We start from the raw sequence: 14,559 nt of genomic DNA on the forward strand, positions 1-14,559 counted from the left end.
TCCTTATAAAAACCTCTTTATGAGTCGATATTTTACGTGTCGAATTGTTCGATGTGTCGATTTTTTTCGTTGTCCGTATAGAATAAATCTAGAACAATTTACCTTAAAGAAGTCGAAGTCCTTCGATTATTTTGACACCTTCGATCTAGAGACATTTTTCACACCTTATCTGATGGCGAAGACGATTTCCGATCAACCTGTGTGACAGGTCTTAATTACACAACCGAATGTTCAAACAGCCTTTGTATCGGTTTAAATGTGTGATAAAATGCTTTAATCGTAACTATTTTAATTGCCGTAGTGGTATTTGAAGTACATGTAAACATTAAGAACTACTTTCATTTGAGAACTTCCGTGACCCGGTGTCGCGAGCTAATCATACGCGAAATATTCACTATTAAGGCTGGTTTAGTTATTGCCCTTTTGTAAATTCATTGTATACGTCAACGGGTAGTCCAATTAATCAGCCGTGAAAAGTTATTTAACATGTGACATATATAATTGTAAAATGTAAAATATATGATAAATGAAAGAAAAACATGAAATAGGTTACTTTATGAATCTTATAATTAGGACTTGTCACGGGTCAAAATTTTGTCATGAAATTGAGACCGATTCATCAGTCTAAAAAATAGAGAGAAATAAGAATCCCTAAAGAAAGCCCAACACGGCAAAATTGAAAATGTTGCAGGCTCGGTTGGATTGAGCCTGTTCATTGGAGGTACTGGAAAGTGCAAACTACCGTCCACGCCCCCTAGCACCGGCTTAAGCAGAATTCAACATGAAGTCCTGATGTGTCAAAGTTTTTACGCAAGCCCCTTCAACTTCGACTTACCGAAGTTCTACTGTACATTGTTTATAGTAAGAAGTGTAAGATGATTTATATTCTGCTAAAATATTCCATTGAAATAGAGATAAAACAGAGAAAAATAGCCTTAACGATATAAATAAGATTTATGACTTTAAACTTACAACTGTTAGACAATTTAATCTTAAAAGCCATTCAACAACTTTCTGATATAACGCGTTATTTTCAAAGATTATAGGCGTCATAATTCAATAACATAAAGCGCAGTTATGATGACGACTGGGAAGGATTTAATTGTTCCTTTTATGGCACAATAAATTATTCATGAATGCGTAGAAGACACCAACGCAAGTTTAGCATAATACTGGCATCACTCTAACAATTTAAACACACGTTCATTTCAAAAGTGAATATAAAGTTTACAAGGAAAAATTAGCACAGAGGAATGCATGATGTACTTAATATAGAGAATTCTTAAAATACGTCAAAATAAACGACTGCAATATCATTGGTTAGGAAATGACTGATTTATTTTATATTCCTTTTACCACATATGACCAACATAGCATAATATGATGTTACCTGGTAACATATGTCTGAAACCAGCTTTAAGTTATAAATATAATTTGAGTATAAACTTATTATCTTATAAAATATATGTGTTATAATTTCATTGAAAAGTGGATTTCTCGTAGAGCCACATTAAAAACAAAAATGCTATTATAATAATATCCCTAGACCGCTAAATTGATTATAAAGGCTAAAAGTTACAATCGACTGATGATATTGATAATTATGACACATAATGTGGAAATCTAGGTCAAATGAATTCTAAGTTAAAATGTACATCTGTAGCTGTGCTTGAAGTGGACACTTAATAAATGGAGCTATGAGTATAAAAAATTAGTCGCTGGGTAAATTTAGGTCAACTGATATGGGGGTTTAAATCTGCACCTGAATTGAAAAATATAGGCTACTGGATCAAAATCTTGCTCAAATTACAATTCTACATCTGAAATTGTGTGCATATGCTAAAGCTCTGTTAACTTAAAATAGGCAACTATGTAAAAATATAAATCTAGGTCAAAGTTTCTATTCTGCATCTGAAACTGTGCTAAAAGTCCACATTTCATGGCTTTAGCTCTGTATATAAAAAGTAAGTCATTGGAAAAATGTCTAGGTCAACAAATGTCAAAGTTCTGTTTGCATTCTGTAAACGGCATCTAGTCCAAATATGGCTGAATCTTTAAAAACAAAACAAGAATGTCACAGGGATTAAGTTGTAACTTAAACAATTGAGGGAATTAATGAATAAAACATAAATGTTGCATTAACAAATAATCGCAATCGTCAACTATTAAATTTTGTACTGCATCAAGATAGAACAATTCTCCAATGCAGAATACATATTTGCTTGTCAATAAAGAGACGTCGCATTTTAATAAACTCGCCCTGTGGCCATGCCGGTATTTAAGAGTACAGATTACAAAACATGTTAACACTCAATATATCATTTCTTTATCTTAATGTAACCTAACTTTAATAGTTGCATAGACAGGTATCTATGTCACTGCATTTGTTTATGTGCATAACATGTCCTGAATTAATACATGCAGGTCGCGTTATTAATAACTAAACATACAGGTCGCGTTATCTATAACTAATAGCTATATTAAACTCACAGTTGCACAGTGGGACATTATACGATTAGTACATAGTGTCACTCTATTACATAATAATTTCACTGACCACTTGTAATTACTATGTCGGACTTAACTTTTGTTTTGGGATTAGCTTTAACTGTTTTCATGACAGTTTTATTCTTACAATGGCTTCTTCAAAATAAAGAAAAGAAGTATCCAAAAGGGCCAGCTGGGTTTCCAATTGTTGGACACCTTCCATTGTTTGGAAAATACCCACCGAAAACTTTCCTAAAATGGTGGAATTCTTTTGGTGACGTGTTTTCTATCAGACTTGGAAGCTGGAATACTGTTGTTGTCAATGGTTATAATGCAGTGAAGGCGGCTGCCGAGCATCCTGACGACGCATTCAGCGGAAGACCAAATTTTCTGACCATGGAAATCTTGAGCGAACGTACCAAAGAAGATAGACTCGCTTTTGGTAATTTTTCACCAGTTTATCTTAAACAAAGAAAGTTGGCCTCTAAAGCTTTACGTATGTTTACATCCAAGCGATCCGAAGTAATTGAAGAATTAGTTACAAGTGAGACTAACGTATTTGTAGATATTTTGGTAAAAAAATACAATAGAAATGCCGGTTTAATAGAACTGGATGTTCAAACATTAGTTACTAAGATAATTTACCAGTTTCTTTACGGACGAGGTAAAACTGTTGAAGTTGAAAGGCACGTGAAAACAATAATAGAATTTCTTGAAGAATTTAATGAGTTGTCTGGAAATGGGAGTTCATTGGACGTGTTACCATGGCTACAGTATATCATGCCATGGAAGGTTGAAGCGATTCGGAAGAATACCGCACGATCAGACGATCTTGTAACAGAGCAAGTACACCAACATTATGACACATTTGTTCCAGGAAACATTAGAGATGTAGCGGATGCAATTATTGCCAGTGACGCTGATGATGAAGAAAATAAAGATAGATATGTGTTAACAAGAGCTAGACTGAATCTTACACTTGCAGATTTACAAGACGCTGGGTTTGTATCAATTTATTTTCCTTGTTATCCGTGTCGGTTACTATTATTTCCTATTGATTTGAATTATTTATAATAACTACCCGTCTGTGTTTTGCCCATATACCCGCTCCTGTTTTTGTTTGGGGTCCTGCTCGACTCCATGCCGGTGGCCAGGTGCTGCTGGCTTGTGTTTTAGGAATACTGCCCTTCCTTGTTGACCTTTTTCCATATTAATATATTTTACAAACCTGCAAAAACAAAGTTGTCCAGTATTTATGCTTTAGTGTTTTAGGAATAAATGCTTTTCAGTGCCAGTTTAACTGAACAGTTGCCATGGAACATGGCCAGCATCGGTTTTACTTAATCATAAAAGAGAGATTTTTGTAATAGAATAAATCTAAGTTGAAATTAACAGCCACTATAATAAGGATATCTGAAGATATTTTGCATATCACCCAATAGCTTTAAAAGTTTTTAATCTCTGTTTATTAAGTTAATGACGAATGACGAATTGAAATAAATTACAAATTATGTATTATTATGTAAAAATTAGAATAATTTTATTTATATACTTTTTTTAGAAGATGTTACGAGAAGATAGTGATGTAGAAAGCGTTAAACATTATAATTTCCTGTTTTTATTTTAGCGTTGATACAACGCACAAAACGTTGTTGTGGCTGTTTCTCTACATGGCGAAATTCCCCGACGTTCAAGAAAAAGTTTTTACAGAGATCAAAGATATAGTTGGAACCAACAGGAGTGTAATGCTGAAGGACAAACCCGAACTGGTCTTCACAAATGCTGTCCTTCTAGAAGTCATGCGATTTGTTAGCCAAGTTCCTTTTTCAATTCCACATTACGCAATGAAGAATGCTAAGATACAAGGTTTCGATGTGGATAAGGACACAGTGGTAATTTTCAACCTCTATTCTGTTCATCACGAAATTTCATTCTGGGGAGATCCGGAAATCTTTCGTCCGGAACGATTTATATCCGATAGAAAAAGCCTTGATAAAGAAAAATGCAATCATATTTTCGCCTTTGGTCGCGGTAGACGCCGCTGTGTTGGAGAAATTCTCGCGCAGATGAATCTATTTATTTCGTTTTCCAATGTGATGCAGAAATGTAAATTTATAAAACCAGCAGATGAACAGCTGCATATAACTCCCATTCCTGGACTTGTTTATACGCCCAAACCGTACAAAGTGCTTGTACAAGAACGAAACTAACGTTTCGTTAAACTTCAAATACGTATATGTATCGTATTTAACTACATCCATTGAAATTAAATTGTATTTATTAAAATACTATTTTTGGTTTATTGGAATATTATATGCATTTTACAACACATGTACACCAATATATTTTCAGTAGACAGAATACAGCAGCTTTGTCATACATTTGTAACTGAGTATAACATGAGTTGTCACTAATTAACAGTGCTATTTTATTTTATATGAAAATATAATCAGACACCATTTTTTACCTTGTTCCTATTGTTAAATCGACACATTTAAATCCTCATAGAATTTCATTTTTTTATTTTATAAAAGGCTTTGTTGTAGGTTTGGTATTTAAATATATAAATGCAAACATGCTTTTTGAGAAAGGGTCATTGTATGTAAATCAAAGACATTCCGAAATGCTGAATGAACTAGTAAATATCGAAATTTTACTTACATTAAGGATTAACGTCTACTGACGCCATACATATCCTCCGTTTTATGGGTGTGAAATTTGTTAATATACTAAAAAATACGTTTTTATGGACTGTTCCTTACATGGTGACAATGGTGTCAATGTTGTTGCAAGGGATGTTGTTCTTAAAACCTTTGAGCAATCATCTTAATGTATTTTATTTTCTTAAAAATGCAAAGGATGATATTCCAAAAATGTAATTGAAATTTGACTTTTGAAAAGTTAAATTTTTTAAAGTATTTACAATTTCTGAAGAAGTGCAGACATTTTCAAAAAGAAATCGATTGCTCACATATCTATCTAAAGTACATTTTAGATTCGTGTTCATTAATTATTTCTTATCCAGCAACTGTTCAACTCTTCCCCCAGCTTATTCAAAGTAATTTATTTTTGTTTTTTTTTTGTCTATAGATATCCTAAAACGGTAACAATGACGTCATTATCCAATAAAACTGATAATAATGTAGTTTTATTTGCAATGAATTATTTCTGTTTGTCATTTTACCCTTAAATAGAACAGAATATTTATTTCCCTATGTTACGGTTTGTCTGTTAAGCTCAAAAATATCTTCTTTCTTATTTAGCTAAATAGTGTTGTTTTCAGACACGCACTTTATATTATGTTTATGAACAATTCATTTAAATAATTGCCTCCACATAATCTGTGATAAATAACTTTTCAAATTGCCATTTTGAGGGAATAGCGGAAGTTTTTTTTCTTTTTGTAATAAGAAAATGTTGCATAGGGCCTGCTACAAGAAATGTACGAGGGATTATCCAAAAATTCGTGGTCTTTCTTTGTTGAGTAAAAGATATTTGAGATATTGCTGCTTAGAGGAATTTTATATTACAAATAAACACAGACAAATTCATGTTAGTAGCTTCTTATATTACAACAATATCTAATTTTACATAAACATATGTCGGCGACAGTGAACTCCAAAAAGTTATCGACGTTACGTCATAATAACGTACAACTTGTGCTTCAAAGTTAGGCAGTCCATGGCTGGCCGCTACTTGCATTTCAAAATTATGTTCCCTGGCCTTCACACATCGAATATGACGATGAATACAACACTTGTACACAGCCAAAAACCATGCCTTATGTAACTGACACAGAATACGCTATGTAGCGTTCAGTAGATCGGCAGTCGACTGGAAACGGCGACCCCCGCACCTGTAATTAGCATGTTACGAATACAACTACCATAAACATGTAAACAAAATGTTTTTTGTTATTTATTTGTTTTAGTCTTGTAATATTTACTTTAAAACAGCGTAGAAGTTGAGTTTTGTTTAATGATTTAAATTAAAACTCAATGTTATCTCTGAGAGGACTGCACATTCTATTGGGACTAGGTCCGGTGAATAGGCGAGATGTGGCACACATTTAAGATCAATCAGTGACAACTCAAGTCTGGTTTCAGCGGCCGTATGTGCTGGTGCATTATCAAGATGTAGAAGAAATTTGTTGTTCCCTAATGAACGCCCCAAAAACGGCAAAAATTGAAAAATGTTGCAGGGTTATGAGCCCGTTATAGACGGTAGTCGTAATTGCAAGTTACCGTCCACGCCCAATATCACCGTCTTAAGCAGAATTTAACATTGAAACATAAAAAAGTGCAATTGTTAATTAAGAAACATATGCAGATGTGTTCATTCGGCGGTTAGCATGGAACCTTAAATGTGACACTTTCGTCCATTCCATAAATGACGGTTTATGGTCCCTTAATAAAATAATGCGTTTGCCCTTAATGGGAAACCATCGGCGGGAAAAAAATGTAATTTGAAAGGGGATCAGAGTTTCTGAATCCTACATATTACAGATAAGACGTCAAAAGACAAACACCATATCGTAAAGGGGATTATGCAGAATTTAAGTAGGAAAAATGGAACCCCATTAGATTAAGAAAAGGTGATCTAGGAAGAAATAAAACTCGATAAATAGCGGCTAAATGATTCGTTTTTTGTTAAATCGTTTATGCATTCTGATTTTACAGTGTCATGCATTTCTCATGCAAACCGTTTTTTTTTGAATTATGACTAAATAGAAATGTAATGTCCTGTTAAAAATCCAGTGCACAAAACTTATTGCTTTGAAGGAAATGACAATCATTTTCTATATAAATGCTAATAGTATCGCTTTGAGCGACAGCTTTCGTAATTTATTAACGTGAAGGAACACAGTACCCAATTTAGTCAAACCGAGTCTGCAGTTTTCAGTTTTTACTGCTTTCGAAGACTTTCACCATAACTTTTTCAAATAGTTATTTTCGACAAGTGTTTTCCCGTGTATTTAAAACGACTGATATTAAGATATACGATGTTATTTTACAGGTTCGAGAATTATAAATAACAAATAACTTTGAAGGTGTACACAATTGTATCAAAACTTATTTAATACGTATTTTCTACAATTGAAACTTTGCCACATACCAAAATAAAACAATTTACAATACATTTAGTCATCTAATATAAATCGATCAATGAAATGATGCGAACATGAAATATCTGCACCAATCGATTTTTGTTGAAAACGTTTGTTAGTGTTATACATTTTATACCGTTTTTATAAGCCAAATGACTTCAGCAGATCACTGTTGTAGGTTCTTTCTGTAATATTAATTAGAAAACTAGCAAAGCATATTGTAGTCTAAATCCCCACTAACAATTAAGATTTTTTGAAAAACATACAATTTTGACTGACTGAAATGATTGGTTTGGTATTTTTCATATTTCAAGTTAACTCGAGGAAATTATCACATGTGTTTATAGATTTGTTCTCACAACCAGACTCCTTTCCTTTTATGTCAGTCAAACATTTGTCGTAATGGAAAGTTTCTATGATGTAAATTGATGATTTTATTTCAGTCATTCGTTTAACTCTTACAGACAGACACATCAATTTCCGGCAAAATACATGTATGATATGATTTTAATTTGGTGCAAAATTGAATTATGTTCAACCAAAGAAGATTTTGTAATCAGAATTAAACGTGTTTTGGAACTGAACTTAAACTCAGCTTTTTGCCAATCTTATTGTATAATTGTTTCATGATAACATAAATTCAATAAAATTATTTCAGCTCATTGGTTTGGTCTAAACTATATATTCAATATGAAATATTCAAGATTGACCACTGTTTAAAGTATGTAATACAAATAAATGTACGTTGTTTTCGAAATATAAGTAGTTTTCCATGGTTAATGTCCAAAGACTCTGCTTATACAAGATTACGTTCATCACATGCAAATCAATAAAAGCTGTAATCAACTATAATGTGTTTTCTGTGATCGGTCATTCTACTGTGAAATAGAAAAGATTTCAGCCTGTGGATGAAAAATCCTCATGGAAGCAAGGCATCTTAAGATAATTACAAATAAGTATTATAGTTAGTTTATACAATTATTGATACAAGGACGAACGCTAACAAACAAAAACATATAAATAAGGGGGAAAAACAACATCTTAGCATTGATATAATATTTGTAAAAGCTAAATTTATGAAATAATTAACATGATAACAAACAAACAAACAATAAGATGTCTAGTTCTTTATATTTATTTGGTATTTTGGTAGTATTAATTGGGAAAGGATAAATGCAATTCTTGCTTTGTGTAATGTTGCCAAAAGCATCTTATAAAAAGTCTCAGTCAAACAAAGTCTGCAAATTAAAAGTTTTGTCTTAAAGTATTTCAGTATAGAACGTGTCATCAAACTTATCAGCTTATAAAGAGATATTTCTTCCAATAATCACATAGTTCTTTAAACAAAATAGTCAGGTATTGGTTTTGATTACGTCATAACAGTAATAAACCTCAATACATGGTCAACGTGGCATATGGTATATGTTATTGGCGGCAAATGTTTTTGTTTTTTTCAAATCATCAAATAAGTGACAAACGTTTATACCAGTCAATGTCTTATTATTTTAAAACAACTATCCTTTCAAATTGAAAACTTTTAAATGAGTAAAAAGTTGCATATTGAAAAAGGAATAGATTCTTAATTTTGAGAAAGAGGGTAATAAACACAAACAAATGTGATCTTTGTTGTTTTTTATCAAAATTGATATATGCTTGTTTTAGTCAAGTAAAAAATATTTAAATTATAATTATGAATCTTTAGTGATATTTTTCAAGAGCTTGAAGACGCACTTTTATTGAAAGATATATATGATGATTGACAGACAAGTTTATTTATACAAAATCTTGATTTGAAAAAAATATTAAAACATAAAATTTGCAAGAGAAGGAACATCATTGAACTGATGAATTTTATTTCAATAAAATAAGAAGAAAGGGGACATTTTAAACATTCTTCTTAAAATAAAAGCTGAATAACACGACGTGATACAAATGTATAAAAATACATACTATCAATTAATACCAATGCCACTAGATGATATCTAAAAGGTAAATCGAACTGGCAAATTGGCAAACGGTATCAACTCAATAGAAGCTGTCATATAAAGTCAGAGATTTGCTTATTGTCACTTATTTCTTTCTGTATGTAAGTTTCATATTTATCAGAAATATCAAGCAAAGGTATCTATTACTTTTCAGAATAGTGCTTAATAATGATAATCAAATGTAAGGAAACAAAGGAAATTGAAATTTCGTTTTAAAAAGAAATATAAGCCTGTATTTTCATTTATCGGAATATGCTTTATTTTCATTTATCGGAATTTTATATATCAATATATCAATGTGGATATGTTTCTCACACAAACATGAACTTTTGTATCTTTTTTTATTGCTGCTTGAATTATGTTTTAGACAAAATGAAAAAAGATGTAAAACATTTTTATATTGATAACAGCTAATCACCAGATAGCTAGACACAAAATAACCTTTATCTCGCTAAATACAGCATTGATTTAGATAGACGTACGCCATTCAAGAAAATAAAGTACATTTTGTAACCTTTACATAAACAGAAGAAATCTTAAAGCATTGATTTAGATAGACGTACGCCATTCAAGCAAATAAAGTACATTTTGTAACCTTTACATAAACAGAAGAAATTCTATCTCTTCTTCAATCATATATTTAATCTACCTTTAAATATAAGAAGCGGTAATAATATAAAGGTGCAATTATATTATGCACACATGAGGGCGTCTCGACAAAACGTATCAATACTTCTTTGTGTCTCTTAAGATATATTCTGCTTCGATCGGAACATCTATTGCGTCTAATGTAAGACTGTCACGACAATAATGGTTTTTTTGTTTTGCTTTACGTTTTCTAATCATTGATTACTCTACTGAAATTCTCAATATTGGTACGATAAATAAACGCTTTACAAACAGTATTATCTTAAATATATAGCCTTGCAAACTTTGCTTATTTGCAAAATGATTTTTTTTCAAGATGTTACAGATGTTACTTACCCATCAAATAGAGTTTTTTAAATTTAATTTCAATGAAGCACTTAAACTTACTTCTAGCACTTAAACTTACTTCTTCATTTCTATTGATAAAACTCGTACAAATGTCCTCTAAAGGATCGCAGACTCGATTTTTGTGGTTTATGAGAGACTTTAGAAAAAATTGTAGCAACTCTTATGCAACATGCTGCCGACTAAATACGAAACTCTTTAAGTACAAGACTCGCTTATCCCGCGGGAAAGAGAAACAAAAAGCAAAACAAAAAAGCAAAATAATAATAGTATAATTAAACATAATCAGCAACGAAACAATATATAAAACACTGTCATGAAAATTGATGTTATTTATTTACCTAATATTTACCTTATACGCATAAGTAAGCTCACCAGCTGTTGTTGTGACTGGAGATATTGGTCTGGGAAGATTCTTTGAGTGTAATGCAGACACAACGAAGTAGTTAAAACTCACAGACTAGATCTTAAAGACATTAGCACGTAAAAATGGTAAATAGAGATCTGAAAATCATAATGTTACTATTAAAATTTGTCAGAAATTGTTTTAATCTACATTGTATATAGAAAAAGTTTAAGATGGTTCATATTCTGCTAAAATATTCAATTGAAATAGAGATTGAACAGAGAAAATTAGCCTCGACGATATATATAAGATTTATGACATTAAACTAAAACTGTCAGACAACTTAATCTTAAAAGCCATTCAACAACTTTCAGATATAATGCGTTATTTTCAAAGAATATAGGCGTCATAATTCCATAACATAAAGCGCAGTTATGATGACGACTGAGAAGGATTTAATTGTTCCTTTCATTGCACAATAAATTATTAATGAATGCGAAGAAGACACCAACGCAAGTTTAGCATAATACTGGCATCACTCTTACAATTTAAACACACGTTCATTTCAAAAGTGTTATCGCTATGATATCTTTTTTTAAGGAATATAAAAATTACAGGGGAAAAATAGGACAGAGGAATGCATAATGTACTTAATATAAAGAATTCTTAAAATACGTCAAAATAAACGACTGCAATACCATCGGTTAGGAAATGACTAATTCATTTTATATTCTTTTTACCTCATATGACCAACATAGCTTAATATGATGTTACCTGGTAACATATGTCTGAAACCAGCTTTAAGTTATAAATATAATTTGAATATAAACTTATTATCTTATAAAATATATGTGTTATAATTTCATTGAAAAGTGGATATCTTGTAGAGCCACATTAAAAACAAAAATGCTATTATAATAATATCCCTTGACCGCTCAATTGATTATAAAGGCTAAAAGTTACAATCGACTGATGATATTGATAATTATGAAACATAATGTCGAAATCTAGGTCAAGTGATATCTAAGTTAAAATGTACATCTGTAGCTGTGCTTGAAGTGGAAACTTAATACATGGAGCTATGAGTATAAAACTAGTCGCTGGGTCAAATTTAGGTCAACCGATATGGGGGTTTAAATCTGCACCTGAATTGAAAAATATAGGCTACTGGATCAAAATCTTGCTCAAATTACAATTCTACATCTGAAATTGTGTGCATATGCTAAAGCTCTGTTTACTTAAAATATGCAACTATGTAAAAATATAAATCTAGGTCAAAGTTTATATCCTGCATCTGAAACTGTGCTAAAAGTCCACATTTCATAGCTTTAGCTCTGTTTATAAAAAGTAAGTCATTGGAAAAATGTCTAGGTCAACAAATGTCAAAGTTCTGTTTTCATTCTATAAACGGCATCTAGTCCAAATATGGCTGAATCTTTAAAAACAAAACAAGAATGTCACAGGGATTAAGTTGTAACTTTAAACAAATGAGGGAATTAATGAATAAAACATAAATGTTGCATAAACAAATAATCGCAATCGTCAAATATTAAATTTTGTACTGCATCAAGATAGAACAATTCTCCAATGCAGAATACATATTTGCTTATCAATAAAGGGACGTCGCATTTTAATAAACTCGCCCTATGGCCATGCCGGTATTTAAGAGTACAGATTACAAAACATGTTAACACTCAAAATCATTTCTTTATCTTAATGTAACCTAACTTTAATAGTTGCATAGACAGGTATCTATGTCACTGCATTTGTTTATGTACAGGTCGCGTAATCTATAACTATCTGCTATATTATACTAGGACATCATACGATTAGTACATGGTGTCACTCTTTTACAAAACAATTTCACTGAACACTTGTAATTACTATGTCGGACATAACTTTTGTTTTGGGATTTGCTTTAACTGTTTTCATGACAGTTTTATTCTTACAATGGCTTCTTCAAAATAAAGAAAAGAGTTATCCAAAAGGGCCTGTTGGGTTTCCAATTGTTGGACACCTTCCACTGTTTGGAAAATACCCACCGAAAACGTTCCTAAAATGGTGGAATTCTTTTGGTGACGTGTTTTCTATCAGACTTGGAAGCTGGAACACTGTAGTTGTCAATGGTTATGATGCAGTGAAGGCGGCTGCCGAACATCCTGACGACGCATTTAGCGGAAGACCACATTTTCTGTCCATGGAAATCTTGAGCGAACGTACCAAAGAAGATAGACTCGCTTTTGGTAATTTTTCACCAGTTTATCTTAAACAAAGAAAGTTGACCTCTAAAGCTTTACGTATGTTTACATCCAAGCGATCCGAAGTAATTGAAGAATAAATTACAAGTGAGACTAGCGTATTTGTAGATATTTTGGTAAAAAAATACAATAGAAATGCCGGTTCAATAGAACTGGATGTTCAAACATTAGTTACTAAGATAATTTACCAGTTTCTTTACGGACGAGGTAAAACTGTTGAAGTTGAAAGGCACGTGAAAACAATAATAGAATTTCTTGAAGAATTTGATAAGTTGTCTGGAAATGGGAGTTCATTGGACGTGTTACCATGGCTACAGTATATCATGCCATGGAAGGTTGAAGCGATTCGGAAGAATACCGCACGATCAGACGATCTTGTAACAGAGCAAGTACACCAACATTATGACACATTTGTTCCAGGAAACATTAGAGATGTAGCGGATGCAATTATTGCTAGTGACGCTGACGATGAAGAAAATAAAGATAGATACGTGTTAACAAGAGCTAGACTGAATCTTACACTTGCAGATTTACAAGGAGCTGGGTTTGTATCAGTTTATTGTCTTCCTTGTTATCCGTGTCGGTTACTATTATTTCCTATTGATTTGAATTATTTATAATAACTACCCGTCTGTGTTTTGCCCATATACCCGCTCCTGTTTTTGTTTGGGGTCCTGCTCGACTCCATGCCGGTGGTCAGGTGCTGCTGTCTTGTGTTTTAGGAATACTGCCCTTCCTTGTTGAATTGTTTTCCATATTATTATATTTTACAAACCTGCTTTATCATTTTTTCTTCAAAAACAAAGTTGTCCAGTATTTATGCTTTAGTGCTTTGTGAATAAATGCTTTTCAGTGCCAGTTTAACTGAACAAGTGCCATGGAACATGGCCAGCAGCGGTTTTACTTAATCATTCAAGAGAGATTTTTGTAATAGAAGAAATCTAAGTTGAAATTAACAGCCACTATAATAAGGATATCTTAAGAGATTTTGCATATCACTCAATAGCTTTAAAAGTTTTTAATCTCTGTTTATTAAGTTAATGACGAATTGATTTAAATTACAAATTATGTATTATTGTGTAAAATATTAGAATAATTTTATTTATATACATGTACTTTTTTTAGAAGATTTTACGAGAAGATAGTGATGTAGAAAGCGTTAAACATTATAATTTCCTGTTTTTAATTTAGCGTTGATACAACGCATAAAACGTTGTTGTGGCTGTTTCTCTACATGGCGAAATTCCCCGACGTTCAAGAAAAAGTTTTTACAGAGATCAAAGATATAGTTGGAACCAACAGGAGTGTAATGCTGAAGGACAAACCCGAACTGGTCTTCACAAATGCTGTCCTTCTAGAAGTCATGCGAATTGTAAGCCAAGT

General features: G+C 32.0%; 3 protein-coding genes across 3 annotated transcripts; all 3 read left to right on the plus strand.

Moving 5' to 3' along the window:
• Nucleotides 1-2,537: 2,537 nt before the first annotated feature.
• On the plus strand, nucleotides 2,538-6,036 carry LOC132728516 (cytochrome P450 1A1-like). Its single transcript, XM_060714155.1, has 2 exons — nucleotides 2,538-3,488; nucleotides 4,115-6,036. The coding sequence occupies exons 1-2, from the start codon at nucleotides 2,572-2,574 to the stop codon at nucleotides 4,695-4,697; spliced, it is 1,500 nt and encodes a 499-aa protein (XP_060570138.1). The 5' UTR covers nucleotides 2,538-2,571; the 3' UTR covers nucleotides 4,698-6,036.
• Nucleotides 6,037-12,673: 6,637 nt separating this feature from the next.
• LOC132728515 (cytochrome P450 1A1-like) lies at nucleotides 12,674-14,379 on the plus strand (the record flags this gene model as incomplete). The annotated part of the gene is given in 2 exon segments (XM_060714154.1): nucleotides 12,674-13,720; nucleotides 14,368-14,379. Coding segments are annotated over 2 exon segments (233 nt in total), but the record flags the coding sequence as incomplete, so codon positions are not given.
• On the plus strand, nucleotides 12,804-13,256 carry LOC132728517 (cytochrome P450 1A1-like). The gene has a single exon (XM_060714157.1). The coding sequence runs from the start codon at nucleotides 12,804-12,806 to the stop codon at nucleotides 13,254-13,256; it is 453 nt and encodes a 150-aa protein (XP_060570140.1).
• Nucleotides 14,380-14,559: the final 180 nt, after the last annotated feature.

Source organism: Ruditapes philippinarum, unplaced genomic scaffold (genome assembly GCF_026571515.1).
Source record: "Ruditapes philippinarum isolate M1 unplaced genomic scaffold, ASM2657151v2 ctg5277_1_1_1_1, whole genome shotgun sequence".
Classification (NCBI taxonomy): Eukaryota; Metazoa; Mollusca; class Bivalvia; order Venerida; family Veneridae; genus Ruditapes; species Ruditapes philippinarum.

Excerpts from the sequence above, each read along its gene's own strand:
- LOC132728516 (XM_060714155.1), top strand. The coding sequence starts at position 2,572 with ATGTCGGACTTAACTTTTGTTTTGGGATTAGCTTTAACTGTTTTCATG. Across the intron at positions 3,489-4,114 it reads GCAGATTTACAAGACGCTGG|CGTTGATACAACGCACAAAA; the intron begins GTTTGTATCAAT and ends TTTTTATTTTAG.
- LOC132728517 (XM_060714157.1), top strand. The coding sequence starts at position 12,804 with ATGTCGGACATAACTTTTGTTTTGGGATTTGCTTTAACTGTTTTCATG.